The following is a 27,233-nucleotide window of genomic DNA, read 5'->3' as shown; positions in this document are numbered from 1 at the left end:
CTGTAAAGTCCAATCAGCCGATACGTGTGTTGTTTCTCCGTTCCAGAAACCACGCTAAAGGGTTCTCAGCTTGTCCACCATTAAAACTTTTATGTAGAGCTCTTTCACCACATGGTTTTCCTTTCATAAAAGCTCCCAATTAGAAGCGCTTTAGAAGGCAAACCATCCAAAGAACCCATGGCAAAAAAAAAAAGCCTCTCTTTTACAACACACTGTCTTTCTCAGTGGGATGTGAGTATATGTGTGCTGACTGGGTTTAAAAGGGCTTTGAGTTTTGTAGTGAGAAATAAAGTCCTCCTTCTCGGTTTGCAGTTTTGGGAATAGGGTGTATGAGATTTGCCGATGTATTTTTGAGAAAAGTGTGGATCCAATTGGGAAAAACTGTAAGTCAAGTGTAAATGGGGCCTTAGACTTGTGAACATCTCTCATCTCTACAGCACACACTTGTCAGTCATGGATATGCTGTCTAACTTTCTTTTCTTTTTCTTTTTTTTTTTCAAATTTCCATTTCCTCCTCGGTAGCTTCTTTTGCCCTTTAAGATTTGAGTAAATCTGTCTAATTGGCCGTCAGCACTTAAAATCATTGATTCGGTCCGTGGCTTGGACGTCTGCTGTTCATAAGAAGGTTGCACATGTGCCACTAATAAGTTCTTTTGGAAAAAGCTTCAGGATAATTTAGCACATCGTTAGAGATAAGCAGTTAAATAGAGTTTAATTGCAGTCCTGAGATTTGAACTTACCACCTTTTAACTAAATTCTCAATTCTGATTGGTCAGAAGATGTCGATTAATTTCCAATAACTGCAGCTATGTATAGAGTTTCATAGCTCTGACATAGGAAGCTCTTCAGGATAGGGGAATTTCTCAGTAGCAAGATGTTTTTTTTTGGCTTATTTCACGGCAAAAAGAACTGAAGAGAATAAAAGAGGCTGAGGTGGGAAGTGTTACTGTTACAGCTGCTAGACGTGATAACAGGAACTGACTTTATGTCTTGAAAGATGTGATATTTTGTTGATAAATGAAACGTTGCAAATTGTTGAGGTTTAAGAGGAATAAAGCACTTAGGGGCATTCTGCATGGGGAAATAATGCACTGGGTTTGTATCACTGGGTGTCGAGATGTAGTGCTAGTCCTGGTTCAGTCAGTGTTTATGTTTTTGTGCTCAGTGTTTATGTCAGATATGGAATTAGAGGTGGAGCACTATGTGAGTTGTGTTGGGGTTACAGAATTAACAAGACAGCTGATCCTGCTGATGTGTAAACAGCGGTGGATATCAATAACATCACAAAACCATCACACTGCACAGTTCAGACCGGCCTCTGCTGCACTCACCAGGCCGTCGCAGTTGCTGATGGCCACCGAGGCTCCTTGTACGTCCGTGATGTCGCCCACGTACATGCATTCGGTGTTTAGCGTCTTCGAGCGCGTGCCGCCCGGCGTCTGCCACTCCATCTTGGCTCCGGGAGCCACCAGGCGCGTGTTGGGGTGCAGGCGCAGGTGGAACTCCCGGCCGAAGACGGTGACGTTGTAGTAGAGCCTCTCGCCGTCTCCTCGCGGCTCGTCGGCCGTTTCCGCCTCTCTTCGCCAGCGCCTACGGAACTGCCCGCGTGCTGCGCCTGCCGATACCGCGTGCGACAAGAAGCGGCCGTGCGCGTCGCTCAGCACGGGCCTCACCAGTCCATAGTCCCCCAGCACGTGCTGCAGGGAATCTGCAAGCGCGCGCACGCAAGCACACAGACACACACACACACACACTGCTTGAACTTTTTTTTTATTTCAGCATATTCATGATAACAGGAAAGTCTTATTAACGCATGATGAAGAATGAGCGCGTGCGTTGCAGTGTGCATGCATTATATTTATGCAGTGACAGCTACTGGTTGATGCAACTGATCTAGATTACTAATAAAGTATTTCTAATAAAAAAAAATCCTGGAGCATTATTGTGTCTTATGAGCGTGCATTTTCAGAAACAAAAAGGTAACATGAGCAATAATAATAAAAGGTTTGACTGGCAGTAGTAATAAGCCCTAGACAAGCCTCAGGTCAAAGCACTTTTCATGTTTTCTGACTGCTCGGTTTCCAAACATTGCCACGTGTCCCGGGCTTTCCGCCTCGAGCCACCTGCTCCACATGCACATTAAAACCCGCGACTGCAGCACGCCTGGTTTCGGTGCTTTGAGTAATTCTCACTTTCTCCGATCTGACACTGAATACTGAAGCGCTGAGGTGAGGAGCCACACCTATGAGTAAAAAAAAAAGTGCAGCTTATCTCCCAGTATCATTTCTCTATCAACCTCCCGGATCGCGCGCACGCAGCATCGCTCCAGAAAACAAACAGAAACACGAGCTTTTAGAGAAATCAGAGCTTGTACACATCCTCCTGTTTTGACGCGTCTGTGTTAGGATCGTTTCCCTGCACACTCATTTCCATAGCGCTCAGTGCGCAGTGCCATGTGGAGACCTGAGCGCATTAAAGCGCAATGCGCGCAAATCTGCTAAACTGGAACATAAAAAAACGAGCCCCGGTGCAAGCAGAGAAGCAGACAATAGTGATGACACAGCATGCAGGAGTGGGGGAAAGTCCTTTTGCACCGATGTCTGAGCAAGTTTACATGGAGAAGTAAAGCAATTTATGCGCCGCATGCATGCTGGAACAGGACTCGCCCAGTGCAAGAGATCATCACCATTATCACCATCATCACCACCGCTATCATCATCATCATCATCATCATTATCATCATGATCATCCAGGAGGATGTAAAAGTGCGAAGAGTAGATGGATAAAGAGCGTACCTAGGCTACTGGCGATGTAGAGGCCGTGGGCGGGCAGCAGCAGCGCGGAGATCAAGATCGGAAACGCGGCGGCGGGATTCATGGCAGCTCCGAACTGCGCAGGTGGGAGAGAGACGGAGTTCAGGATCCGGAGGAGGAAAGTTACAGCGGAGAGAGAGAGAGAGAGAGAGAGAGAGAGCGCAACTTACTGCACGCAGCACCGGAGACGAGGAGAGACTCTACCTCACACTCTCTCACACTCTCACACTCACTCTGTCTCTATCACTCTCCCTTTTCTCTCTCTCTCTCTCTCTCTCTCTCTCTCTCTCACTTTCTCCCTTACTCTCTCCTAGTGTCTGTCTCATTCTGTTTCTTTCCAACTGTATCCTTCTAAGTCGCACTTTGTTTCTCTCTCTCTCTCTTCACACCCTCACTCTCTTTTCCTCTCCTCTCCCGTCCCAAACCAATCCATCCTACTCATCTAATCCAGCTGAGGGAAAAAAAAGTAATGGCACTCTCATTCCTTGACTCCGTGGCACACAATTAAACCAGGGCAGATTTATTTATCTGGAATAATCAGGAGAAGACTCTTCGTTTTCTTTAGGGAAATGTTTGTGTTTGTGTGGACTGAAGAGAAAATCTGCAGGACCTGCAGAAACTTTCTTCATGACATTTTTACTTCATTTCTTCCTTCTTGCAGAACTTCAACCAGACCAAGAGCGCCCCCTGTGATCTCACCTTTCAATAGCATGGACTTTAGTTCAGATTTTTTTTTTGTTTTGTTTTCAGAATCATTGCAGGGTCAGGACGCAAAACATTTCTAGGACATATTGACATATTTCAAGGACATAAGGGGATTCTCACTGAAAAAAGTAAACCTACACAGGTCAGGCATAACATTATGACCACTGCCAGGTGAAGTGAATAAAACTGATGATCTCCTCATCATGGCACCTGTTAGTGGGTGGGATATATCAGGCAGCAAGTGAACATTTTGTCCTCAAAGTTGATGTGTTAGAAGCAGGAAAAATGGACAAGTGTAAGGATTTGAGCGAGTTTGACGAAGGGCCAAATTGTGATGGCTAGACCACTGGATCAGAGCATCTCCAAAACTGCAGCTCTTGTGGGTCTGCAGTGGTCAGTATCTATCAAAAGTGGTCCATGGAAGGAACATTGGTGAACCGGTGACAGGGTCATGGACGGCCAAGGCTCATTGATGCACGTGGGGAGCGAAGGCTGACCCGTGTGATCCGATCCAACAGACGAGCTACTGTTGCTCAAATTGCTGAAGAAGTTAATGCTGGTTCTGATAGAAAGGTGTCACAAAACAGAGTGCTTGAAAGGGTCAGGGCTAATTCAACAGCAAAAGGGAGACTAACATAATATTAGGCAGATGGTCATATTGTTATGCCTGGTTGGTGTATGTACATGCTTTCATTACTGAGGATAGTAGTAGTACATATCATAGACTTTGATGCATATGAAGAACCAAAATGGCAGACACGTGCATATATGTAAAATATCATTTAAAAAAATCCAAATTCCAAGGGTTTGTTCATTCTTTACTTACAGCATGCACCTGATCCTGGTTAGGGATGTGCTGGATCCAGAATCTATCCTATAGGAACACTGGGAATGAGGCAGAAACACACCTCAGTTGAACTCCAGTCCATTTCAGGGCACCATGCACACACACACACACACACACACACATTTACACACTCACATTCAAGGAGAAATTTGGATGTGGCACTTCACCTCCCAGTCAGGTTTTTGAGAGGTTGGTGGAAAACTGAGAAGTCAGAGGAATCCCACACAGATACAGGATGATTTGTGAAAACACACACAGACACATCTCACAATTTGCTGTAACTGTCATCATGAGATGAAATAAAAAGCAATTAGTTCAATTAACTAGACTTGTCTTTTCTTTTCTTGGAAAAAAAAATCATACTGTTAGGTTGTTTTTACATTCTGTGTTACCTTTAATTTGAATGGGTGAAAATGCTGCATTAATATGTATCTGGCATTTACAATTCAGATTTACCTTATTTACAGTAAGCAAGTTAGGTGACTCAGTCATATTGGAAAAATACAGCTTAAAACAAACAACGGTAGGGACTTTGTACATGATAAGACATTTTAAATGATTAGTAAAAAAAAATTTTAATGGAAAATGCATCATATCAAAAAACTCAGCAGGAAAGTTTGTGTCCTGAAAAGATTTTTTGTGTATCTAAAAGAAAATCAGTAGAATTATTTGAAGGACGTCTTCTACTGTCGTTTTTTCTAAAGATCCTGTTATATATTCAAATCAAATCAAATCAAAATCAGTGCAGCTAAATAATACGGCCAAAAGTACACTATATTGCCAAAAGTATTCGCTCACCTGCCTTGACTCGCATATGAACTTAAGTGACATCCCATTCCTAATCCATAGGGTTCAATATGACGTCGGTCCACCCTTTGCAGCTATAACAGCTTCAACTCTTCTGGGAAGACTGTCCACAAGGTTTAGGAGTGTGTTTATGGGAATTTTTGACCATTCTTCCAGAAGCGCATTTGTGAGGTCACACACTGATGTTGGACGAGAAGGCCTGGCTCTCAGTCTCCGCTCTAATTCATCCCAAAGGTGTTCTATCGGGTTGAGGTCAGGACTCTGTGCAGGCCAGTCAAGTTCATCCACACCAGACTCTGTCATCCATGTCTTTATGGACCTTGCTTTGGTCACTGGTGCACAGTCATGTTGGAAGAGGAAGGGGCCAGCTCCAAACTGTTCCCACAAAGTTGGGAGCATGGAATTGTCCAAAATGTCTTGGTATGCTGAAGCATTGAGTGTTCCTTTCACTGGAACTAAGGGGCCAAGCCCAGCTCCTGAAAAACAACCCCACACCATAATCCCCCCTCCACCAAACTTTACACTTGGCACAATGCAGTCAGACAAGTACCGTTCTCCTGGCAACTGCCAAACCCAGACTCGTCCATCAGATTGCCAGATGGAGAAGCGCAATTCGTCACTCCAGAGAACGCGTCTCCACTGCTCTAGAGTCCAGTGGCGGCGTGCTTTACACCACTGCATCCAACGCTTTGCATTGCACTTGGTGATGTATGGCTTGGATGCAGCTGCTCGGCCATGGAAACCCATTCCATGAAGCTCTCTGTGCACTGTTCTTGAGCTAATCTGAAGGCCACATGAAGTTTGGAGGTCTGTAGCGATTGACTCTGCAGAAAGTTGGCGACCTCTTCGCACTATGCGCCTCAGCATCCGCTGACCCCGCTCCGTCAGTTTACGTGGCCTACCACTTCGTGGCTGAGTTGCTGTCGTTCCCAAACACTTCCACGTTCTTATAATACAGCTGACAGTTGACTGTGGAATATTTAGGAGCGAGGAAATTTCACGACTGGATTTGTTACACAGGTGGCATCCTATCACAGTTCCACGCTGGAATTCACTGAGCTCCTGAGAGCGACCCATTCTTTCACAAATGTTTGTAAAAACAGTCTGCATGCCTAGGTGCTTGATTTTATACACCTGTGGCCATGGAAGTGATTGGAACACCTGATTCTGATTATTTGGATGGGTGAGCGAATACTTTTGGCAATATAGTGTATGTGGACGTCTGATCATTATGCCTATTCATCATCATCATCATCTGTGTTTCTATACTTCTATAAAGCTGTGTTGAGACAAATCCCATTGTTAAAAGTGCTATACAAGTAAATTGAACTGAATCCAATCATCATCATCATCATCATAATCCAATCTGTTGTCACATGGTTAGAAGCAGACAATTGCACAGAATGTCTTTGCATGCTACAGCATTACAATTTCCCTTCACCGGACTTAAAAGGGTTCAAACCCTGTGCCAGCATGACAGTGCCCCTGTGCACAAAGCACAGAGCTCCATGAAGACAAGGTGCAAAGGTTAAGGATGGAGTATAAGAACTCGAGTGTCCTGCACAAGACTCAACCCCACTGAACACCTTTGGGATAAACTAGAACTGGAGTTTCCTCAACATCAGCACCTGACCTTCCTTCACAAATGCTCTTGTGGATGAATAAACTCAAATCTTCACAGCCATGCTAGTGGAAGAAATTCCCAAAAGAGTGGAATCCACCTAGCCTTCAGCTTTCTGCTTAGATATAACAATATATCAGTTTTGTGTACGACTTCCATTCATAATAAACAGAGTTATAATATACTTCCTCATTAACACCCTCATTACTGCATAAACTAGACAATTACGCTGTAATCCACTGTATCACAGATCCGTACAATTTGTTTCTGCACCCATGCACCAGATTAACCCTTTCCATTCAGCATGAACTGTATGTACTGTACAACCTCCGCTTCATTATCTATCAGATGAAGGCGCACCATATGACGGTATTCGTCCCGATCGTACAGATTGCTCTGTAATAAAAGCCACTGTCTCGTCGTTGCTATCTGATTTATGTTCCTGCACACCATGTGTGCCGCCCGCCGCCTCCCGTTCCCCTCCGTTACCATGGCAATACCAAGCCCTGTACCTGGAAAAGTACACTTCTGAACACACAGGGATTTTTATATCCATACCCACGAGCCAAAGCCGGTGTGTATACATTCTACAGAGAATAATGCTTACTTTTTCCTCACACTATTACAAGCTACATGATCAGAACATGTGTGGATTCAGTTTTCCTGTAAGAACAGAGCCGGTTGTGTGTGATTGTGTACACAGTCGCTTCCATCTCCATGATTTAATGCATGGTCACCTTATTGCCTGACCTGATAATCATATAAATGACCACTTTTTAGTATTTAACTAGGTGTATGTAGTTCTTTTTCTTCTCTCTGTGATTTTTCACACCTGATATTGGGTTTCAAAGGAATTTTATAGAAGACATATAATCAGGGACACTTTTCCGAAGGTCAGCAGGCAGCATGTGCCATGTGTCAGGTCAAACACGTGGCCACCATTTGTTTGCATGAATTAGCATAACTGATGAGGAGAGGGACGGACTTTAATTGTGCACTTGAAAGGTTTGATTTGGAGCGCCCAAGGTTGGGTGGCATCAGGTCAGAATTAATCTGCTGCTTTTATTAAATATTTATCTGTGAGCCTGTAGCTGGCATGTATAGAATGAGGAACACATCATGGCTATGTGTGTATATCACACACACACACACACACACACACACACACACACTAGACAAGCTAAGATCATAACTATGACCTTCTACAAGACCATCACCTTGGATGGAAAAACAAATCTAATACAAAATAATACTACACTACACATCTTATACACATACCTGGAAACATTATTCTGTATATTTGAATAAAAATCTCTCAGACGTTTAACCCAGAGCTGGTCAGTCAGTGAGCTTGGCTAGTTTCTCCCTCTTTCTTTCTGTTAAACAGAGGAAATGAACCCTTGAGGGCTGTGATTCATGAGTGTGGGTTTTTCTTTTATTGATCTTTTTCTCTCTTCTTTTAAAGTGTCATCTTTTTGATCTGGTTAAAACATTAGTGAAATAGACGATACAGTTGACTGACGCTTGAGTTCAGTGACCAAATGACCTTCGCAATGACAAGAGTGAAAACTAAGTTGTGTGTTTATACTAAATTTGGGCATTTTAGATCAGTAACGCTCCCCGACTTACGAACATTCGAGTTGCGAACTTTCACAGATACAAACGGTCCTCGCATTACGAGCATTCGTAGATGCGAACAAGTAGTGGAAGCGGCTAACATGTCGGCCGGACGCTGCCACAGTAGTGCTGTTTTGTGCTTAGTGTACAGTGCGATAGTGTACAGCAGTACAAGGATGTCTGGAAGCAAGAGGAAAAGCAGTGGTGATGTGGAGGGGGACTGCTAGGAAGTGCAAAGCAATACCCATGGAAACAAAACTGAGAGAAAATAATTGAGAGGTTGGACCGAGGCGCAAAGCTTTACATTGTATATTTGTGTTAAAGGTGTATAAGACTCACTTTGTCTGATTTACAAACGAATCCGACTTGATGAACGTTCTCCCAGACTTACTGTATGGAGAGTTTAGAGCTGCCATTCAACCAACAAGGCATGTATCTGGACTGAGGAAACACTGAGAAACCCCAGGAATCAAACCCCCAGCCCTGGGGCAAGTGTCCTAACCACTAATCCACCATGCTCACTAGTTGAAAATAATAGTGTGGTAATTCTACAGTAGCTGTAATACGGTATGTACATATTTTTAACAGGGTACACAGTAATTTGTGGAAGGCAGGGTGAGGTTTTTGCGAAAGGATGAGTTTTGGGGGATGAGTGTGAGGGAAAATAGTGTGTAGTTTCACCTGAGCAATTATTTTGATTATATAATCCTTGTCATTTGTTCCTCTTGGTGTGTGTGTGTGTGTGTGAGAGAGAGAGAGAGAGAGAGCTCTAGTGATGTGAAGTAGAAAAACAAGAGGCTAAAAAAAAAAGTAAAGGTTTTATGTTAAAATCTTTAAGTCTATTTTGAGTTCTGTTTGCGGGGAAGCTGTAAAAATATCGACTTCCAAATAAATTAGACCCAAAAGGCAGACAGATTCACTTGTCTCCTCCATGCGATATTCCAAACTGCTCCAGTAAGGCGTTTGATTTTCATTTCATTTCCTAAAAGTAGCACATTTCTGGTGCTCAAAATGGTAACAGTTTAGGTATGTGTCAAAACAATTTTCCATGGCAGGTTCGGTCACTGAGCGGCGCAGGACACAAGGCACAGATGTGGACGCGGCTCTCGTCCCTCGAGTGACCACGACAGGTCATGATCCAGAGCAAACTGTGCAATTATCCCAATTATCTGGATTCCTTGGAGCAGGAAAATGCTCTTGCCACCCCGGAACGTTCCGGCATAGCCCATTGAAGAGAAGTATGACTGGAATGGTTTTGTGGGTATTTTTGTTTTGTTTTCTTTTTTGTTAAGCAAACTCATTTTGCACTGTAAATAAACTGTAGGCGTTAGGTGTGTGTGTGTGTGAGAGAGAGAGAGAGAGAGAGAGAGACTGGTGACAATTTTCAGCACAGTTCCTGACTTCGGTTAGTTATACACTCTGTCTGAGGGCAGTCTGGTGTGTTTTTTTTTACATCCTTTCCACATTTTTCTTGCTTCTGTTCAGAAGTGTGAACAGATCAACGTGTGATCCAGCCGCAGGGCACCGAACCATGTTTACGTGTTAACACGGCGAAGAAAAGAAGTGGGGTTTTTTTTTTAGGTTTAAAGACTCAATTAAGGATTGCTGCAAAACGAAGGCCTGCTTTTTAGCACAGGAAGCGGAAAGGTGTTAAAATGGCCGCCTTTAAACGAAGTACACAAGTGTGAGTACATTTACAACACTTTCTGTTAGCAAATTAGCACACTCAACAGCACATAAAGCGTGAATATGGTATATGTACGGTAACAACAGTGTCTACAGAGTCTACAACAAAGCAGAATGGAATAAATTTAGATATAAATTATATATTATACAGTGGATGCTCGGCATATGAATTCAATTTGTTCTAAAGGTGAGCCCTTAAGGTGAAAATGTGTATTGGGAAACGAATTTCCTTATAAGAAATAATGTAAATGCAGATAATCCGTTCCAGCCACCCAAAAATATGACCAATACGAAGCGTATGTAAACTGTATGGCTGCTTACAAAGAACTGACCCAAGCCAAGCATTCCGTGTCAAGGGTCCTCACAGGAAGTCGTGCCACCAAACTTGGGCTAGAAATAGAACAGATCACGCACGCCACCAATCTGTCAACAAAAAAAAATCCTGAAAAATCACCTAGGTTTTGAACACATTCCGAATTTGTATGTCAAGTACATATGTACACTGATCAGCCATAACATAATGACCACCTGCTTGATATTGTGTTTTTCCCCCTTTTCCTGTCAAAACAGCCCTGACCCATCGAGGCATGGGCTCCACTAGATGCCTGAAGGTGACCACATGGACCAGCCTTCACTCCCCACATGCATCAGTGAGCCATGACCCTGTCACCGGTTCACCACTGTTCCTTCCTTGGACCACTTTTGATAGATACTGACCACTGCAGACCGGGAACACCCCACAAGAGCTGCAGTTTTGGAGATGCTCTGATCCAGTGGTCTAGCCATCACAATTTGGCCCTTCATCAAACTCACTCAAATCCTTACGCTTGTCCATTTTTCCTGCTTCTAACATCAACTTTGAGGACAAAATGTTCACTTGCTGCCTGATATATCCCACCCACTAACAGGTGCCATGATGAGGAGATCATCAGTCTTATTCACTTCACCTGTCACTGCTCATAATGTTATACCTGATCAGTGTATGTATAGAGAGAGAAAGAGAGAGAGAGAGAGAGAGAGAGAGAGAGAAGATTTTCTGACAAAAGCACCAATATAAGGTCAACAAGCTAAATGCTTCAGGTTCAGGCCCGTGCATTTCGAAAACACACATTTATAAAAACACACACCCGTACAGTGCCAGAGCATCTTCTCCTGTTCTGTCTTCTCTCCACAAATTCACTAAGGTTATAACAAGAACGCTGAAAAGATGAAAAACATCCTTTCAGTGCATAAAAGCGATAGCCTGGAGGTGAGTAAATTACAGCTATTGAATAAAAGCCTTGGAGAAAAGCTGTAATGGATTGAAGACATCCCTTTATACAGTCGTTTCATCTCCTGCGTCTGTAGTAATCAAGTCAAATCTACTCCAGTCAAATCGACTGTTACAGATGTCTTCAGGAGGAGAAGAAAAGGAACATGAAACGCTCAAATTACAACCTAGAAATATAGATTCAATCAGAACGTTTTAGAAAGGTTTAAGACTTTAAACAGTCGTATGTTCAAATGGCTCTGATTCGATTGTACCAGAAGGAGAAATCGACTCATTCGAGTCTTTTTGCTTTGACTAATAATTCAGTTCTTCACACAGCTGTTAAAGAATTAAAGATATCATATATTTAATGGTTATACTAAGTATACACAAATCCATATTTTTATTATTTTATTAGTTTCCTATAGCAGCAGTTATCTACAATGGCTTCCTAATACTTGACGTGTAGAGTGAGGAAGTTATTCAGTTATTTTTTATAATATATGTATAATTTCACCCACTGTTTGTTTTTATATCGTAATTATGATTATCACATGCTAGTGAAACTGTAGTAACTCTAATAACCTAATAATAGGTTTGGGTGGTTTATCAGACATGTTTTTATATCAGGGTTATTATGGTTCAACCATCATTTTTTAATTTGTGTTCACGTCTGCCTGAGCTCTGGATTCACGGCTAATTCCTTCTAACGAGAGCAGAAATTAGTGGATGTGAACGTTTCGGTCTAACGAGGTGTCAGACTTGTAATAAAACTGCACACACATTACACACATATGAACTTTATTTCTCAACAGTCATAATATATTCATGTTAATGTATTTATATTTATGTAATCATTCATATATATGTGCGTGTGTGTGAAATATGTTATTTTATTTTATTTTACATTTCATTTTTGGCCCTATTTATATTTTGATTTTATTTTGATTTTTATTTATATTTTTTATTTTTGATATTTTTTATAAAGAGTATAGTCATAAAAAGTATTTCACTGCATTTTGTTTCTGTCTAATTTATTTTATTTTATTTTACATTTCACTTTTGGCTCTATTTATATTTTTGAGTCGATTTTTAAAATGAAGACAGTCATAAAAAGCATTTCATTAAAAAGCAATTCTGTTTATTTAATTTAATTTAATTTAATTTAATTTAATTTAATTTAATTTAATTTAATTTAATTTAATTTAATTTAATTTAATTTAATTTAATTTAATTTATGTGTTTCATTTTTAAGCATTTCAATGTATTTTGGTTGTGTTTATTTTATTTTATTTTATTTTATTTTACATTTCATTTTTTGCCCTATTTATATTTTGACTCAATATTTATAATGAGGACAGTCATAAAAAGCATTTCACTGCGATTTAATTCTGTTTGTTTTATTTTATTTCATTTTATTTCATTTATTTTTTACACTACATTATTTTTATCATGAGAACAATCATAAAAAGGATTTCACTGCATTTTAATTCTGTTTTTTTTATTTAAATTTTATTTCATTTTATTTTGTTTGTTTTATTTGCTGTATTTGTTATATTTTGACAATTTCATTTTATTTTACACTTCATTTTTGGACCTATTTATATTTTGACTCAATTTTTATAATGAGGACAGTCATGAAAAGTATTTTGCTGCATTTTTGTTTTTTAATTAATTTAATTTAATTTAATTTAATTTAATTTAATTTAATTTAATTTAATTTAATTTAATTTAATTTAATTTAATTTAATTTTATTTTTCACTATGATTCTGGCTGACATTTTTATGAACAGATTTTTATTGCATGTCGTACTGTGCATGATCGTGTACGTTACTAATAAAATTTTAATCTGAATTTTTTTATTTGAATTGCATAATTCCAAATTGCACTCATCCTTCCTATAGCTCCTTAGATTCTTAGAACAAGAGGTTTCTTGTGCTTTTATAGCCAATCCTAGGGTTCTGTCTAGGACCAGTTCTATAAATGAAATAAATGTGTAAGGTGAAATTAGTGACATTACTTTTTCGAATCTGTAGATAACACTGGAGATGTTTTAAAATGACATGTTTACGAATTACAATTTTTTTTATTGTTACTTATTAATTAATATTTCTGGCAAAACTGACCTCATCTTGTTATTTATTTATCTATCTATCTATTTTATAAGAGAAGTGAGACTCTATATTTATATGGATGTAACAAAGTCACGGTTACATGCATGAGTAAAGCCATAATCTTATGTTTTCTGGCATGGGAACTTGGGATTTTGTGGTCTATCTGTAACAGGTAAAGCTGTTTTCTTTTTATAACTTATAAGAGAAAAATGCTAATATGTTAGTAACGATTACATCCTCCACAAAATAACTGCTTAAGACTTTCCAACAACTTAAACAACTAGATTTTAAAAAGTATGTGTTGTTCTTTAATAAATAAATAATTATAATTCTTTTTGATAAATTACTGTCGTATATGAGGAATAATATATCACTTCACATTGTCATTAGAACCATTAGCATTTATCTTCAGGATAATAACATAACAATCCCTCCCTATCCTGTTATTGATGATTTTTCTCTAACAGCACACCCCAGCATGCTATATTGACAAAATCCAGACTTGGACAGTGACCTAAGATCTAAAAAAAAAAAAAAAGTGTTTAAGCATTGCTTAAGGCTTGTTTTAGTGTTTTATTAACTTCTTGTTCAGATCACATTTGTGGAATAACCTTCCTCTAAGTGATTATGGAATAAACTTCCTCCATGTTTTATTACACGCTTAATGAGATAAATCAGACGGGGCAAAGCATAGAATTTACTAAAGCATCACGCATCATGATTATTTTTATTTTTTTTAAAAATACGATTTGTCATCATTTCACCGAGCAGGACCTCGGATGCTCTCTCCGCCTACTGAGAATTACATTTCCCCACAGAGGCACTTTTACTCGAGGATGAGGTTAATTGAACCTGTTTAGTCGAGAGCTGTTACTACTCAGCTGACTCATTGATGAATCACTCCAGTAGCTGGCAAAACATTATAATTTGTTTCAAAAAAATCATTTGTGGGCCATTTAAATAAAGAAGAAGATATTTTTTATTTATTTTTATCCCGTTTAAGAATGTACTTTGCCTCAAAAGCTTGACCTAAACATCATTGAACATGCTGAATAAATCGATTTAAATAAATTTATTTCAGGTCACTGTAGCAGTCTTGCCAAAAAAAACCCTCTTATTATTATGTCATAAATTTTAAGAGCCTATCAGGTTCTAGTATGCAAATCCAGACTTGCAATACTGGTTTAACAAGGGAAAAGGGGTGGGGCTTTTATAGAACATATATTTTTCTGACTCGTTGATCATTCCAGTAGCTGCTAAAACATTATCTTCTTCTTCTTCTTCTTCTTCTTCTTCTTCTTTTGGCTTTTCGCTTCAGGGGTGGCCACAGCGAATCATCTCTCTCCACCTATCCCTATCTTCTGCATCCTCAACACTTACACCCACTAGCTTCATATCCTCATTTATTCCATCCTCTTTGGCCTTCCTCTTTGCCTCCTGCCTGGCAGCTCCATGTCCAACATTCTCCTACCAATATACTCACTCTCCCTCCTCTGAACATGTCCAAACCATCTTAATCTGTTCTCCCTAACTTCGTCCCCCAAATGTCCAACATGAGCCGTCCCTCTGATGTACTCATTCCTAATCCTGTCCAACCGTGTCACTCCCAAAGAGAACCTCAACATCTTCAGCTCTGCTACCTCCAGCTCTGACTCCTGTCTCTTCCTCAGTGACACTGTCTCTAAACCATACAGCATGGCCGGTCTCACCACTGTCTTGTACACCTTCCACTTGATTCTCGCTGATATTTTTCTTTCACACAGAACTCCCGACACCTTTCTCCACCCATTCCAACCTGCTGCACTCACTTCTTTACCTCTTTGGCAAAACATTATAATTTGTTAAAAAAAAAAATTATTTGTGGGCCTAAATATACATTTAAGAAAAGAGAATGAACTTTGCCTCAAAAGCTTGACATCATTAAACATGCTGATTAAATCTAGCTGAAAAGAAAGCCCTATTATTATTATGTCATAAATTGTAAGAGCCTATAAGTTTCTAGTATGCAAATCTGGCCTACACTACTGGTTTAACAGGGAAAAGTGGGCGGGGCTTTTATAGAGAGTTATGAGTTGAGGTGAAGATGGGAACTGACTCATTAGCATCTGTTAGTATTAGCATCCGAAACGTTCTGAGAATTTTGCCGGCATTTGTGTGTAGTGAATTTGGAGACTGCAGCTTTTGTTGAAACTATTTATTCAGCCACGTGTGCGTTATCTAACGAGGTTCAAAAAATGTGACACCGATGTTCTTTGAAAAATATTTTTTTTCACGTCGCATTTCTCTAACATTCACAAATGATTAGGACAACCCAGCTGTTTATACGTGGTGTTTTTTGGGTTTTTTTACTGCGGCTGTTTAGTGTGAACCGGTTCACTGCAGTCGTTAGCAGCATGAAAACATTCCTCCGTCAGCACTTTGGAAGTTAAATTGATACTGGATCCTGGAATGTTAATCGCATCCTACGCAAAGGCGTTTAACAGATCATGCACCGGCACATTTACATCCTTTTTTTAGAGATGGCAAAGTTTGCCAGCAACGATCTCGCAGCGATTATTTGCCTCATGCAGCAGGTATTCGTGTAGGCAAATGTTCTCAATAATGGTTAGATCCGCGCCACGTGGGAAGCAGCATGACAGCCCGAGGAGATGCATCAGGCTTTAATTAGCGAGTTCAGCTCTATTCGGAACAGAAATACAACTTGTTCTTGCTTTTCAAACGCAACAAAATTGAATCCACTTTCCCAAAAGCATAAGATCATTATAAGCTCTCACGCTTCCATTCAACAGTCACATGTGGACTGGAACACTTTCGGGAAACTCGGACAGATGTTAAGAAAAAGGGTGGTATGGTGGACCAGTTCATACCACCGGGGTCTTGGGGTCGATCCTGCGCTCTGGTTATTTTCTGTGTGGGGTTTCCAGTTTCTAGTATGTGTGGGTTTGAACAGACCACTCAGAACATGAAGGTGTGTGTGTGTTGCATGATGCTTTGGAATAGACAGGAATCCCATCCTGGGTGTATTACCATTTTGCACCCGATGTTCCCAGGATATGGTCCAGATCTTTGCATAATCCTGAGCAGGATAAATAACACTATTTAACTCTATTTCCTAGAGGCCAAAAAATGCTCCTGTTGGGTTATGTTCAGCATCGAATGTCTTTGTCATGATCCACTCCACAGTGGAGGTTAATATTGAAGCTCATGTGAAAGTAGACACCCGGGAATACAAGAATTTGTAGTTTATAAGTATTTCTGTTTTCCCCAAGACTACTAGGGGCGATATATTCATAGAAAAGTTCCAGAAAAAAACAAAGATAGTTAATTTGTCCCACAGAAATGTTCAAAGTAAATGTTGATATCAAACCCATTTCCACTGTCTGAGACGCTCCAAGTGCTTGTTCATAGGCTTAAATTTATAGAAGTTATCTTCAACCACTAAAATTCTGTGTAAGGTTATAGAACAGAGGGAACATCTCACACTGAAAGCCAACAGAGTCCTGACTCATTTTATATCAGACTTGTGACCAGAAAATAATTAATTTGATTGAAAATGTCCCATAAGTTGATTTCCCCAGTGTGCTAATAAAAAAGGTTAATAAAAATGCGAATGGATGGAAGGAAAATTAAAAAAAAGTTGAGAAATTGTAGGTATTTGTATAAATCATATGTTTAAAAAATATTCTGCTTTTTTACATATTTTTATAAATATATATATATATATATATATATATATATATATATATATATATACATATATATATATATATATATATATATATATATATATATATATATATATATATATATATACATATATACATATATATATATATATTGACATTTTTAGCTTACATTTTTGACCTTTTTTCATTCTCCATATACATAAAGCTGATTTGATGTGGCTTGCTTAAGCTCCGCAAACCCAATTGTAAGTCATCACTTGCTTGTAAGGTTAGATTTTATTGAATTAGTTTTATCTAGTTTTATCTTAATCTATTCTAATAATTATTCAAAACGAAGCACGTTGACGCTTCACAGAAACATCAGACAGTTTAACAGACCCCCAAATTGTGCATAAGCACTGAAAGTGACATTGTGTATCTTCAGGATAAAGAACCTGATGAGAATTTCGGATTTTAGAATACGAGATGAGGCTAAAACATGACAAAAAAAAACGTGTCTGAAGGTCAATAAGGGCAGACTGTGTCTTGTCAAGGAGCTGAAGCGTGATCTCTAACCTCGGCCTGTTTCTGTTTCTGACAAAAGTATTTAGGAATGAAGGACTGGCTAAAAAAAAAAAAAACTAAGCCGAGGTTTAGCGTTATAATGCATGTGTGAGTATGTATGTCTGCCTGAATACGCTGAAAGAGGTAAAGTATACATAAAGTATACAGAGAGAAAAGTCAAATATGTGAGCTACTATATGTATGTACACAGACCAGGCATAACATTATGACCACCTGCCTAATATTGTGCTGGTCCCTCTTGCTGCCAAATCAGCCCTGACCCATCCTGCACTGTGTATTCTGACACCTTTCTTCAACTTCTTCAGCAATTTGAGCAACAGTAGCTCGTCTGTTGGATCGGACCTAACTCATCAACTCTGAGGACAAAATGTTCACTTGCTGCCTAATATATCCCACCCACTAACAGGTGCCATGATGAGGAGATCATCAGTCTTATTCACTTCACCTGGCAGTGCTCAGAAAGTTATGCCTGATCGGTGTAGTTTCTCACTTTGCTCTGATTAGCCATACCTAGGGACAGTAGCTGTTCAAGTGGCTACAGCCCTGGGTTGTTGATTGGAGGATCAGGGTTCAATCACAGCTCCATTGTTGGGCCCCTGAGCAAGGCCCTTAACCCTCTCTCTGCTCCAGGGGTGCTGTATCATAGCTGCCCCTGTGCTCTGACCCCAACTTCCTCAGCTGGGATACATGAAGAACCAGGAGCCTTAAGCACCTGAGCCACCACTGCCTTTTTTGTGTGTTAACCAACAAACAGGCTCTAATGTGTACATTATTTACATTTACATTTACAGAGTCATGTAAATGAGGAGGAGGTTCGCTTCTGAGCCTGTTTCCTCTCAAGGTTTCTTCCTCATATCATATCAGGGAGTTTTTCCTCGCCACCGTCCCCTTGGGCGTCCTTACTAGAGATAAATGTTAGAGATAAATAGTAACTTTAAATTTTATTATTTTTATTTTATGTGTCTATACTTCTGTAAAGCTGCTTTGAGACAATGTCCATTGTTGAAAGCATTATACAAATCAACTGAACTGTATTGAATTGAATTGAATTGAATTATTTATTTATGCATAAATTCACAAGAATCACATCATCGTTAAAGTTGACTCTTTATTAATTCATTTTATCTCATTATTAGTACATATTAAAGTAAGAATTAACTAAGGTTTTAGTGCAGGATCATTCATAAACCGTTCTCAGGTTTATTGGTTAAAAGTGTTTTTGCACACACAAGGAAAAGTCCAGACCTAAAATAGCGACACTATACATTTAATGCTGTGTTAAAAAATTAAATGACCACAGAGTATGAGACAGATTAGCAAGCGTGAGAGTGAACAATAGAGCAAATGACAGTAGTGTACATGACAAATAGTGATCACTATTTATTAGAAATAGTGTGTGTGTGACGTGATGGGTTTTCAGCCTGGACGTTTCCTTTAACAGATCCTAACAAGCCTCTGAGGATTTGCTGAGCTCTAACCTTTCTGTTACATAATGTAATGCAATTTTTTTTTACATAATAAGTAAAGGACATTTTTATGAAGGTTAACAGTGACGTGGTAGAGCAGAAGGACGGGGAAATGAGAAAGCACAAGACTGGAACACTTTTGTTTTGTGTGTATGTGTATGTGGTGGATATTAGCATACAGTATATTCAAGAGGCAGAATGTTTTTCATGGTTAAATGGTCCAAAGAAACGGCATATCCACGCCCCTGCGCCTTCCCCGAACCCATCTCACACACTTTTTTAGTCAGTATCTCACTCATTTCTCAATTCAGCATCCGTATATTTAGTCGCTCTTTGCCACTCGATATATCGGAGCACATCAATTCTTAATGAACAGCTATATTTATCACTGAACGTGAGAAGCACCCATGGATTATTCAGCATTCTCAGACGTATGGAAGGCCCTCGGTCATGAGGGAGTGCGGAGAACGGCGATGCGTGCGAGAAAACGCATTTAATTTCCTTCTAATCTTCTCTGTTCCACGAGGAGAGCAATGTATAATTAAACTTTATGGGATTGCCTGGCAGCTTATGGAGCACAGTGACATGACACAAACAAAAGCACCATCAAAGGCTGAGGAGAATTAAATCACACACACACACACACACACACACTTGTCATGTTCCCGTTGTATCTTAAGAGATTTACTGAATGATTAAAGTGCAGCTTTATCATTTATTTCGTGTTTTTGTAAGGAGTCTCCAGTGTCAGGGATTTGCAACACTCTTTGTATAAGATAAATAAATTCAAGCTTTCCAAATGAAGCCCCTTCATCGCTAAGCTGCCTTTTATGGGCCCTTAAGCAAGGCCCCAAACCCCTCTGCTCCAGGGTACTGCATTATGGCTAACCCTGTACTCTGACCCTAATCCTTGAAGGATGGAATGTGTGAAGAATGTCATAATGCAGAAATGTATATGTGACAGATAAAGGCTACTTAACTTAAATTACACAATTCTGTAAAGCAGGGGTGTCTAATCTTTTACCCAAAGGGCCGGTGTGGGTGCAGGGTTTCATTCCAGTCAAGCAGAAGATTGTGTGTAAGATTGGATATCCTCTACATGCTGTAGAGACTGTATTAGGTAAAGGATTACAAGAACTCATTTATTCTGGATTTTTCACAGCATTAAGTCAAACAGATAAAAAGTATATATTGTCCTTCAGATAATAAAAACTGTAATTGTTGTACTTCAGGGCACTACGTCATGTTACACCGAACTCCGTACACAATTACAACAATGACCGATTGCATCATCTATGGTTCAGTAATTCCATAATCACAGGAAAGTATTTCTACTGTACACAAAATATAATTTCACTTGATGCCAATTGGCGCCAAAAAAAAAAAAGATTATCAGCTTCAGACTCCAGAAGCTCCAAAAGACTAAAGATATCCTCTGGTGTATAGCTAACTCGGGCAAATATTTTCGCAAATACATCTTTCATTTAGAGGAGCAAATATGTGATGGTGCGAAACAGATGGTAGAGTCTAAGCTCTCTAAGCCAAGAGTTTTTGTAAAAGTTCCACTGCATTTATTAACTTTATGTATTATTCCACACGCACTAGGGAATATTCAAATCTGATTGGTCAGAAGGTGTTTAAGTGCGACTCGCACAGCAATTCCAGCTGTAAGGTTCGTTCTCATTAATTAGCTTCGTTCATTTAGGAGAGGTTTGTGGAAGGAGTTTCCAGTGTCAGCGTTTTATAGGAGTGTTATAAGGTGTAGACTTAAGTTTACGTTCTCGAACAAGCGACATGGAGCTTGGATCTCCATCAGACCTGCATTAATACAACACAACAAAGCAGGAGCATTCGTCTAATAACTGCAGTTTAGCAAGACATTTTGGACAGATTTTATTATAGTACAGTCTTGCATGCAGTTTAGAGCTGAAGTGGGCAAAGAGAGCCAGAATATCGACTTAAGGACTTGTGTAAGCTGATTCTGTATACGAGGAACCTTCATACCACCTTCTGTTGTATTTTTGTTCTATATTTCTAACTTCCACAAGGCCCAAAGCGAAAATCATAGGTTTTTAGACCATTCTTCTTGATAGTTGCTGATAAAACATCAGGAAAGTACTGAACCTGGAATCCAGAACGTTTTGAAATGGAAATCATCTAAAAAAAACAGAAAAGGAAGTGGGCTGGCAAAACGCTCTTATCACTCCTCACACTGCACCTCACTTCATCAGATCTACTAGCACTGCTCAACTGGTTCCACCATCTCTCATTGTAAGAGGTAGGTATATATCAAGACTCTTCTCTGTTCTGGCACCGAGGTGGTGGAATGAACTTCCCCTAGATGTCCTAGAGTCACTGACCTTCTTCAAACAACAGATGAAGACCTACCTCTTCCTGAAACACTTAAACTAGCTCTTATTTTGACCCTGTTTGTTTTATGTATTAAAAATATGGTAGATGGTATCCTAAGTCTGTGACCTATTGAACCAATGTTAATTGATTCATTGATAGAGACTTTAAAGCACTTTTGTACGTCGCTCAGTATAAGGGCATCTCCTAAATGCCAGAAATGTAGAATGATGACATCAACAACCTTTAGTCCGTCAAATATGCAGCCTTGATACTGCAAAATATACGTATTATATAAACAGGTTTTCAGCTCGTTCGGACGAAAATATCGTTAGACTGTGATTCTCATAACAAAGTTCTACATGAACATTTCCCTCTCAGACTGTTAGCAGGAACGCATTCTGTATAGCTAGCATGTCCGGATAGCAATGTTTGTGTGAACGTCTGGCTGTATCCATGAAACCATGGCAACTGAAAGAAAAAAGACAGACAGAAACCCCCACTAGTGACCAGTGTACAGTGATATGAGGACTCAAGGGGTTAAATTATGCATGCAAAGTGAGGAGTTGCACATCAGGATCGGTATTCAGACGTCCGATGGCTTTAGCTCTGCTCCGTGTCTCAGTTTTGCATTGATTAATTCAGACTGAAAATTTTTTTAAGCATTGCTTTAAGTCTATTTTGACCTGTTTATTTTTACTAGGCAAGATTTTTTAAATCCATTTTTCCTGTTCTGCAGAGTTTTCCTCCATTCATATATGATCCAGCAAAACATTATTATTATTATTATTATTATTATTATTATTATTATTATTACTATTATTATTATTATTATTATTCTTGAGAGCTCAAGCTATTTGTTCGGTTCTGATTTGTCAAAAGTCCTTCATGACCTGAGAAATGATTGGTCAGGAATGGCATGTCGGTGGGCCAATTAAATGCGGATCAGCAAGGTTGATGGGAGCGCCGGACAGCCGGAGCTCAGATCACATCATTATAGCTCGAGGTTGCTTGGTTTTAACCGCCAGTCGTCTGTGAGAAAATTGGAAAAAAAAGACAGACTTCGTAATTTTTTGTCACAATCAATGTTATTGGCCTTTTCCAGGACTGTGTCGTCTGTCTAGATGCAATACAAGTTCTTAGAAGTGGGTATTTTTAAACTACTCTTTTCCCCATCTTGCTTCTACAGGCCATCTGTGTCCCTCGCTCTCCTCTTGTCACCCTTACAGAACGCCAACTCTCCTCATACTCTCATATCCATGTGTAAACACACACACACACACACACACACACATACAGCGTCTTGTGCGGATCCACCCACACTCTCCTTGCGCAGACTTGCTGCCACAATAACTTTGAAAGCTGCCCTCCTAACTGCAAAACTCTATGACATCAACAGATGATAATCCCTAATCACCAAACTTCCTGTTTCTTCAGAACATTGATTAGTCAATGCTACAGGAGTTGGTGCTTTAATGCAATGCAGCATCTACTTTGCTTGCTAACGCCTAAATTTTCTAAAATTAGAAAAATGCGCACCTCTCCAGTAGTGCAAAGTTTTCCCCGGATCCACCTCATCATTGGTAGATTGCAAGTTTGAAACCTAGTGATGACACAGCGATCCACGGTTCCGAGTCCAACAGAAGTGTAATTGGCGTAGCTCTCTTGGCGTAAAGGATGGTCTTATTTCCTTCTCCTTGTCAATTAGTGTAACTCTCAGCGAGAAAAAGATAGATCTTGCATCTTGCATGAATTTCAGCGATGGCTTTAGTTGGCCCGGAGGAGCAAATATTAGCCCTTAATTAGATTTAGCCTCAGATTCTTCTCCAAGAACATTTCATGCATGTCATCCATTCATCTTCAGTAACCATTTTATCCTGCTCAGTGTTGTGGTGGATACTGAAACACTCACCCAGGATGGAATTGCAGTGTCTAATGCATCGCTCCTGAGCTTGTGTTATTGTTTGTGTGTATTTTTTTTTTTTACATGTGGGTTTCCTTCAGGTTCTCCTCTAAACTTCCATGAACATGCATGTAGCTGTACTCTAAAGTGCATATGTGAGTCTGTGGAACTGTCATCCCAATCTGGGTGGATTCCCAGCTCTACACCCAGTGTTACTGGGATAGACTCCAGATCCACCATGAAGATCATGAAGAATCAATACACAGTGGAACCTTGGCATAGGAACTGAATTCGTTCTGGAGGCAAATTCTTAAAGGGTAAATTTGTATTGCGAAACGAATTTGTACATGCAGATAATCCGTTCCAGCCACCCAAAAATATGACCAATATTCCCAATAAGAAGCATATGTAAACTGTATGGCAGCTTACAAAGAACTGACCCAATCCAATTCCATGTCAAGGGTCCTCACAGGAAGTCGTGCCACCAAGCTTGGGCTTAAAATAAAACAGACCACCCACACCACCAATCTGTCAACAAAAAAACACTCGAAAAATCACCTAGCTTTCGAGCGCATGCCGAGGGCAACGTTGGTACCGTTGGTTGACTCTTTCCAAACAGCTTTCACTGAGTGAAAAAAAATTCACAAAATTCGTAAACTTCGCTTGGTTTTCCACTGATGCTAACAAGTCTTAAATGGCTCCTGGATGTATGCTCAACTTAGCCGGCGTTCGGTTCGTTTTGTTCGTTGCAAATTTCTTCAGTTCTTAAGGCAAAAATTTGTAAGGGAGGTTCCACTTATTAGCTATTTGTTTTCTGGTCATATCCACATCTACATAGAGAAACACACATTTCTGTAATAATAAAAGATGGCACGGTTGCATCCTGTCGACAAGAAATTGTGGGTTTGCCAAGAGCAAAGAACAGAAAGTGTATACCGTATGATCAGTTTTTGACTTATAGAAGAATCATATAAGAAAAATTAATAATTTCTACTTCATACTCCCACTCTCCGGGGTCACAAGATGAACAGGGGTTTCCTTTTAAGGCTGGTTCCTCTCAAGGTTTCTTCCTCAGGGACTTTCTCACCTCCGTCACCCCTGGCTTGCTCATTAGAGCTAAATTTATCAATGTAAAATTTATATCCTGAATTTATATATTTTTTTGTAAACCTACTTTTGACAGGGTACTTTGTTAAAAGTGATAAAATTGAATTGAGTTAATGAGGAGTTTCTGAACATGGTCTGTCTGTCAAAATTTCATTTCTTAAAAAAAAGAAAAATGGAAAAACATCTGGTTGTGAAACATTTAACTGCAGTAGAGATTCCTGCAGTGAAGAGAGAGTGTTAACATTTATCTTTAAATCAAGGAGTGTGTGGAGTAGTTCTGATAAACTTCTCTTAATATATGGAGTTTATATGTTTTAATCTGCCCTGTTGTACTTCTTGTCAGGTATTTGGAAGCATCTGGAAGGTCACTGGCTGCTGGTTATTTTTTATTTCTTATTAAAAGCTTCTATATCTTTCCATTACAACTAAGGAAATTGATATTTTCATGTGTGAGCTAGGACAAATATCACCACATTTTTAAAACCTTTTTTTTTCATGTTGCCATGCATGATAAGCTTTTTCACAAAATGAAAGCATAATAATCCAGAGGTTACTGTTTGTTTGTTTTTGTACATTTGCTAATTTGGCTGAAGTACAGTATTTTTTAATTGCTGCTGAATATTTACACATCCCACATTTACCACATCCCACATAGGGAACTGTTGGACTACTGATCAGAAGGTTGTGAGCTTGAATCTCAGGTCCACCAAGCTGCCACCGCTGGGCCCTTGAGCAAGGCCCTTAACCCTCAGTTGTATAAAATGAGATCGCTCTGGTTAAGGGCGTCTGCCAAATGCAAACATTCCATCTCTCTTTTCGGGTTATCTTTGTGCACATACACAAGCAAAATATATCAGATAAACAGTATATATGCTTAATCAGATTATTTCAATGCATCTAAATGTTTTTATCTGATTCCTTGACTCATTTTGGTTACCTGTAAATCTCCTTCAGCATGACCTCTCCCCATGAGTGAAAACGACCAGATTTGACCAAACTACCCAACCAGTTTTCACTCTCTTGAACTGGTAAAGAAAACTGGGTGAAAATGGCTCGAGTTTGATGGCGCCACTGCTATCTGTGGTCAGGTACCAAGGAAGTTAAACTGGACATGCTGTCCAGGTGGGAGGGATGATATACTGTCTCTCTACTGTTAATCACAGTGGGCCAATCATTGGTGTCTGTGGGCCCATATATGTGGAAGAGAACACATTCCTGTGTTACGCTGCCATGTGATGGAGCAGGAGCAACAGATGGCTTTAGATGTTTTGTGAAAAACATGCTTTCTTTCACACTCCCTAGTTGTTGTCAACATTTACAGCATTTGGCAGATGCCCTTATCCAGTGCTTTATTGAACAGAGGGTTAAGGGCTTTGCTCAAGAGTGGCAGCTTGATGGACCTGGGATTCAAACTCAACCTTTTAATCATTAGTCCAACTCTGCAACGACAGAGCTACCGCTTTTCACGTTGTTGCTTTTGTTGTACGCACTTATTCCTGATCTTGCGCCCTTCCTCTGACTGAAGGTCAAAGACTCCTGAAGTTTAACAGCAGGCCCAAAACTCTCAACTTTATGCAAGTCTGTAACTTTAAACTTTCTTCTCTAAAAAAGCAACAGAGAAAAGGAAAAATCCGCTGTCCAAAATGTCTCCGAATGCTTGGCTTCATATATATTTTTTTTGCTAGCAAAGCCTTGCGAGAGATTTCTGAGGCTTTTTGAGCACTCGCAGTAAATGAAGCCATGCTGTGTTGAAGCAGGGGGGAAATCTGCCAGAGAGGTGAAGATCTCACGGCTGACAGATCCGAGCTGCTTTCAGCTTCATGCAACACGGAAACCATTTCTGTTCAACCGCTCATTATATAACCGAGACCTTGCTGAGGAATAAAATAAGAATATGCTTAGCTCGTTAGGTGAAATATTTAATCCTGGGAGTGTAGAGAATTCCAGAGAGAGAGAGAGAGGGAGAGAGAGAGAGAGAGAGAGAGAGAGAGAGAGATGGCGCAAAATGTAAAGAAATGATATAGATAAAGGAATAAATGCTTGACACACTCGTCATGTGCCAGTTGCAGGGTGTGTGTTGATGGAATATGTGTTTGAACAGGTAGAGCCAAGCGCTGCTTTACATTCTAATGTGTACATTTAATGAGTGTTTGTGTGCACGTGTGTGTATGTGCTATTTTTTTATATTGAGTGATGACAAGTGTGTGTTTAGCTGTAGATGAAAGTAGATGAATGGTCTTACAGGAGCCTCAGTCAACTCCGGTTAACTTGTGTGTGTGTGTGTGTGTGTCTCTCTCACTCTCACACACTCACACACTTGGCAGGAATCTTCAGTACAATGTCTGTGTGTTAGAGGATGAGGCTGAGGGCCAAACCTAGCCTTTATTTTTCTCTCTGTTTTCTTGTTTCTCTGTCCATCATACTGCTGTGAAAGCTGTTTTCATTTACTCTCTCTCTCTCTCTCTCTCTCTCTCTCTCTCTCATACACACACTTACATTCTCTTCTCTTGTTGTCTCTTCTATTTCTTCTTCACCTTTATACTATTTCCTTCCACTGTGATAAACAGCTACTAAGTGTTTCCTAAAAATTGAAACTGAATTAAAATTCTATTATTCAAGCATTGAAGAGAAGGGAGGACAAGGAGGAGGACGTACTGGTCAAGCTCAGGCCAATATGATCTCATTGTTTTCTGCAAAT

The 27,233-nt window shown here is 39.7% G+C and overlaps 1 protein-coding gene across 2 annotated transcripts in view; it reads right to left on the bottom strand.

Moving 5' to 3' along the window:
• Nucleotides 1–3,317, bottom strand: part of LOC131357673 (A disintegrin and metalloproteinase with thrombospondin motifs 2-like) — a 140,193-nt gene extending 136,876 nt beyond the window's left edge. The window contains exons 1-3 of one of the 2 annotated variants that reach the window (XM_058396854.1): nt 2,984–3,317; nt 2,796–2,889; nt 1,332–1,708 (exon numbers count right to left, since the gene is read on the bottom strand). In XM_058396854.1, the coding sequence (XP_058252837.1) occupies nt 1,332–1,708; nt 2,796–2,877 (459 nt within the window). In that variant the 5' untranslated portion in view covers nt 2,878–2,889; nt 2,984–3,317. Of the gene's footprint in view, nt 1–1,331; nt 1,709–2,795 lie in introns of both variants that reach the window. The other variant, XM_058396855.1, reaches the window with a different exon arrangement.
• Nucleotides 3,318–27,233: the final 23,916 nt, after the last annotated feature.

The sequence above is a fragment of the Hemibagrus wyckioides genome, linkage group LG08 (assembly GCF_019097595.1).
Source record: "Hemibagrus wyckioides isolate EC202008001 linkage group LG08, SWU_Hwy_1.0, whole genome shotgun sequence".
NCBI classification, from domain to species: Eukaryota; Metazoa; Chordata; class Actinopteri; order Siluriformes; family Bagridae; genus Hemibagrus; species Hemibagrus wyckioides.
The sequence above is the reverse complement of the archived record's forward strand: the minus strand, read 5'-3'. Positions and strand labels throughout refer to the sequence as shown.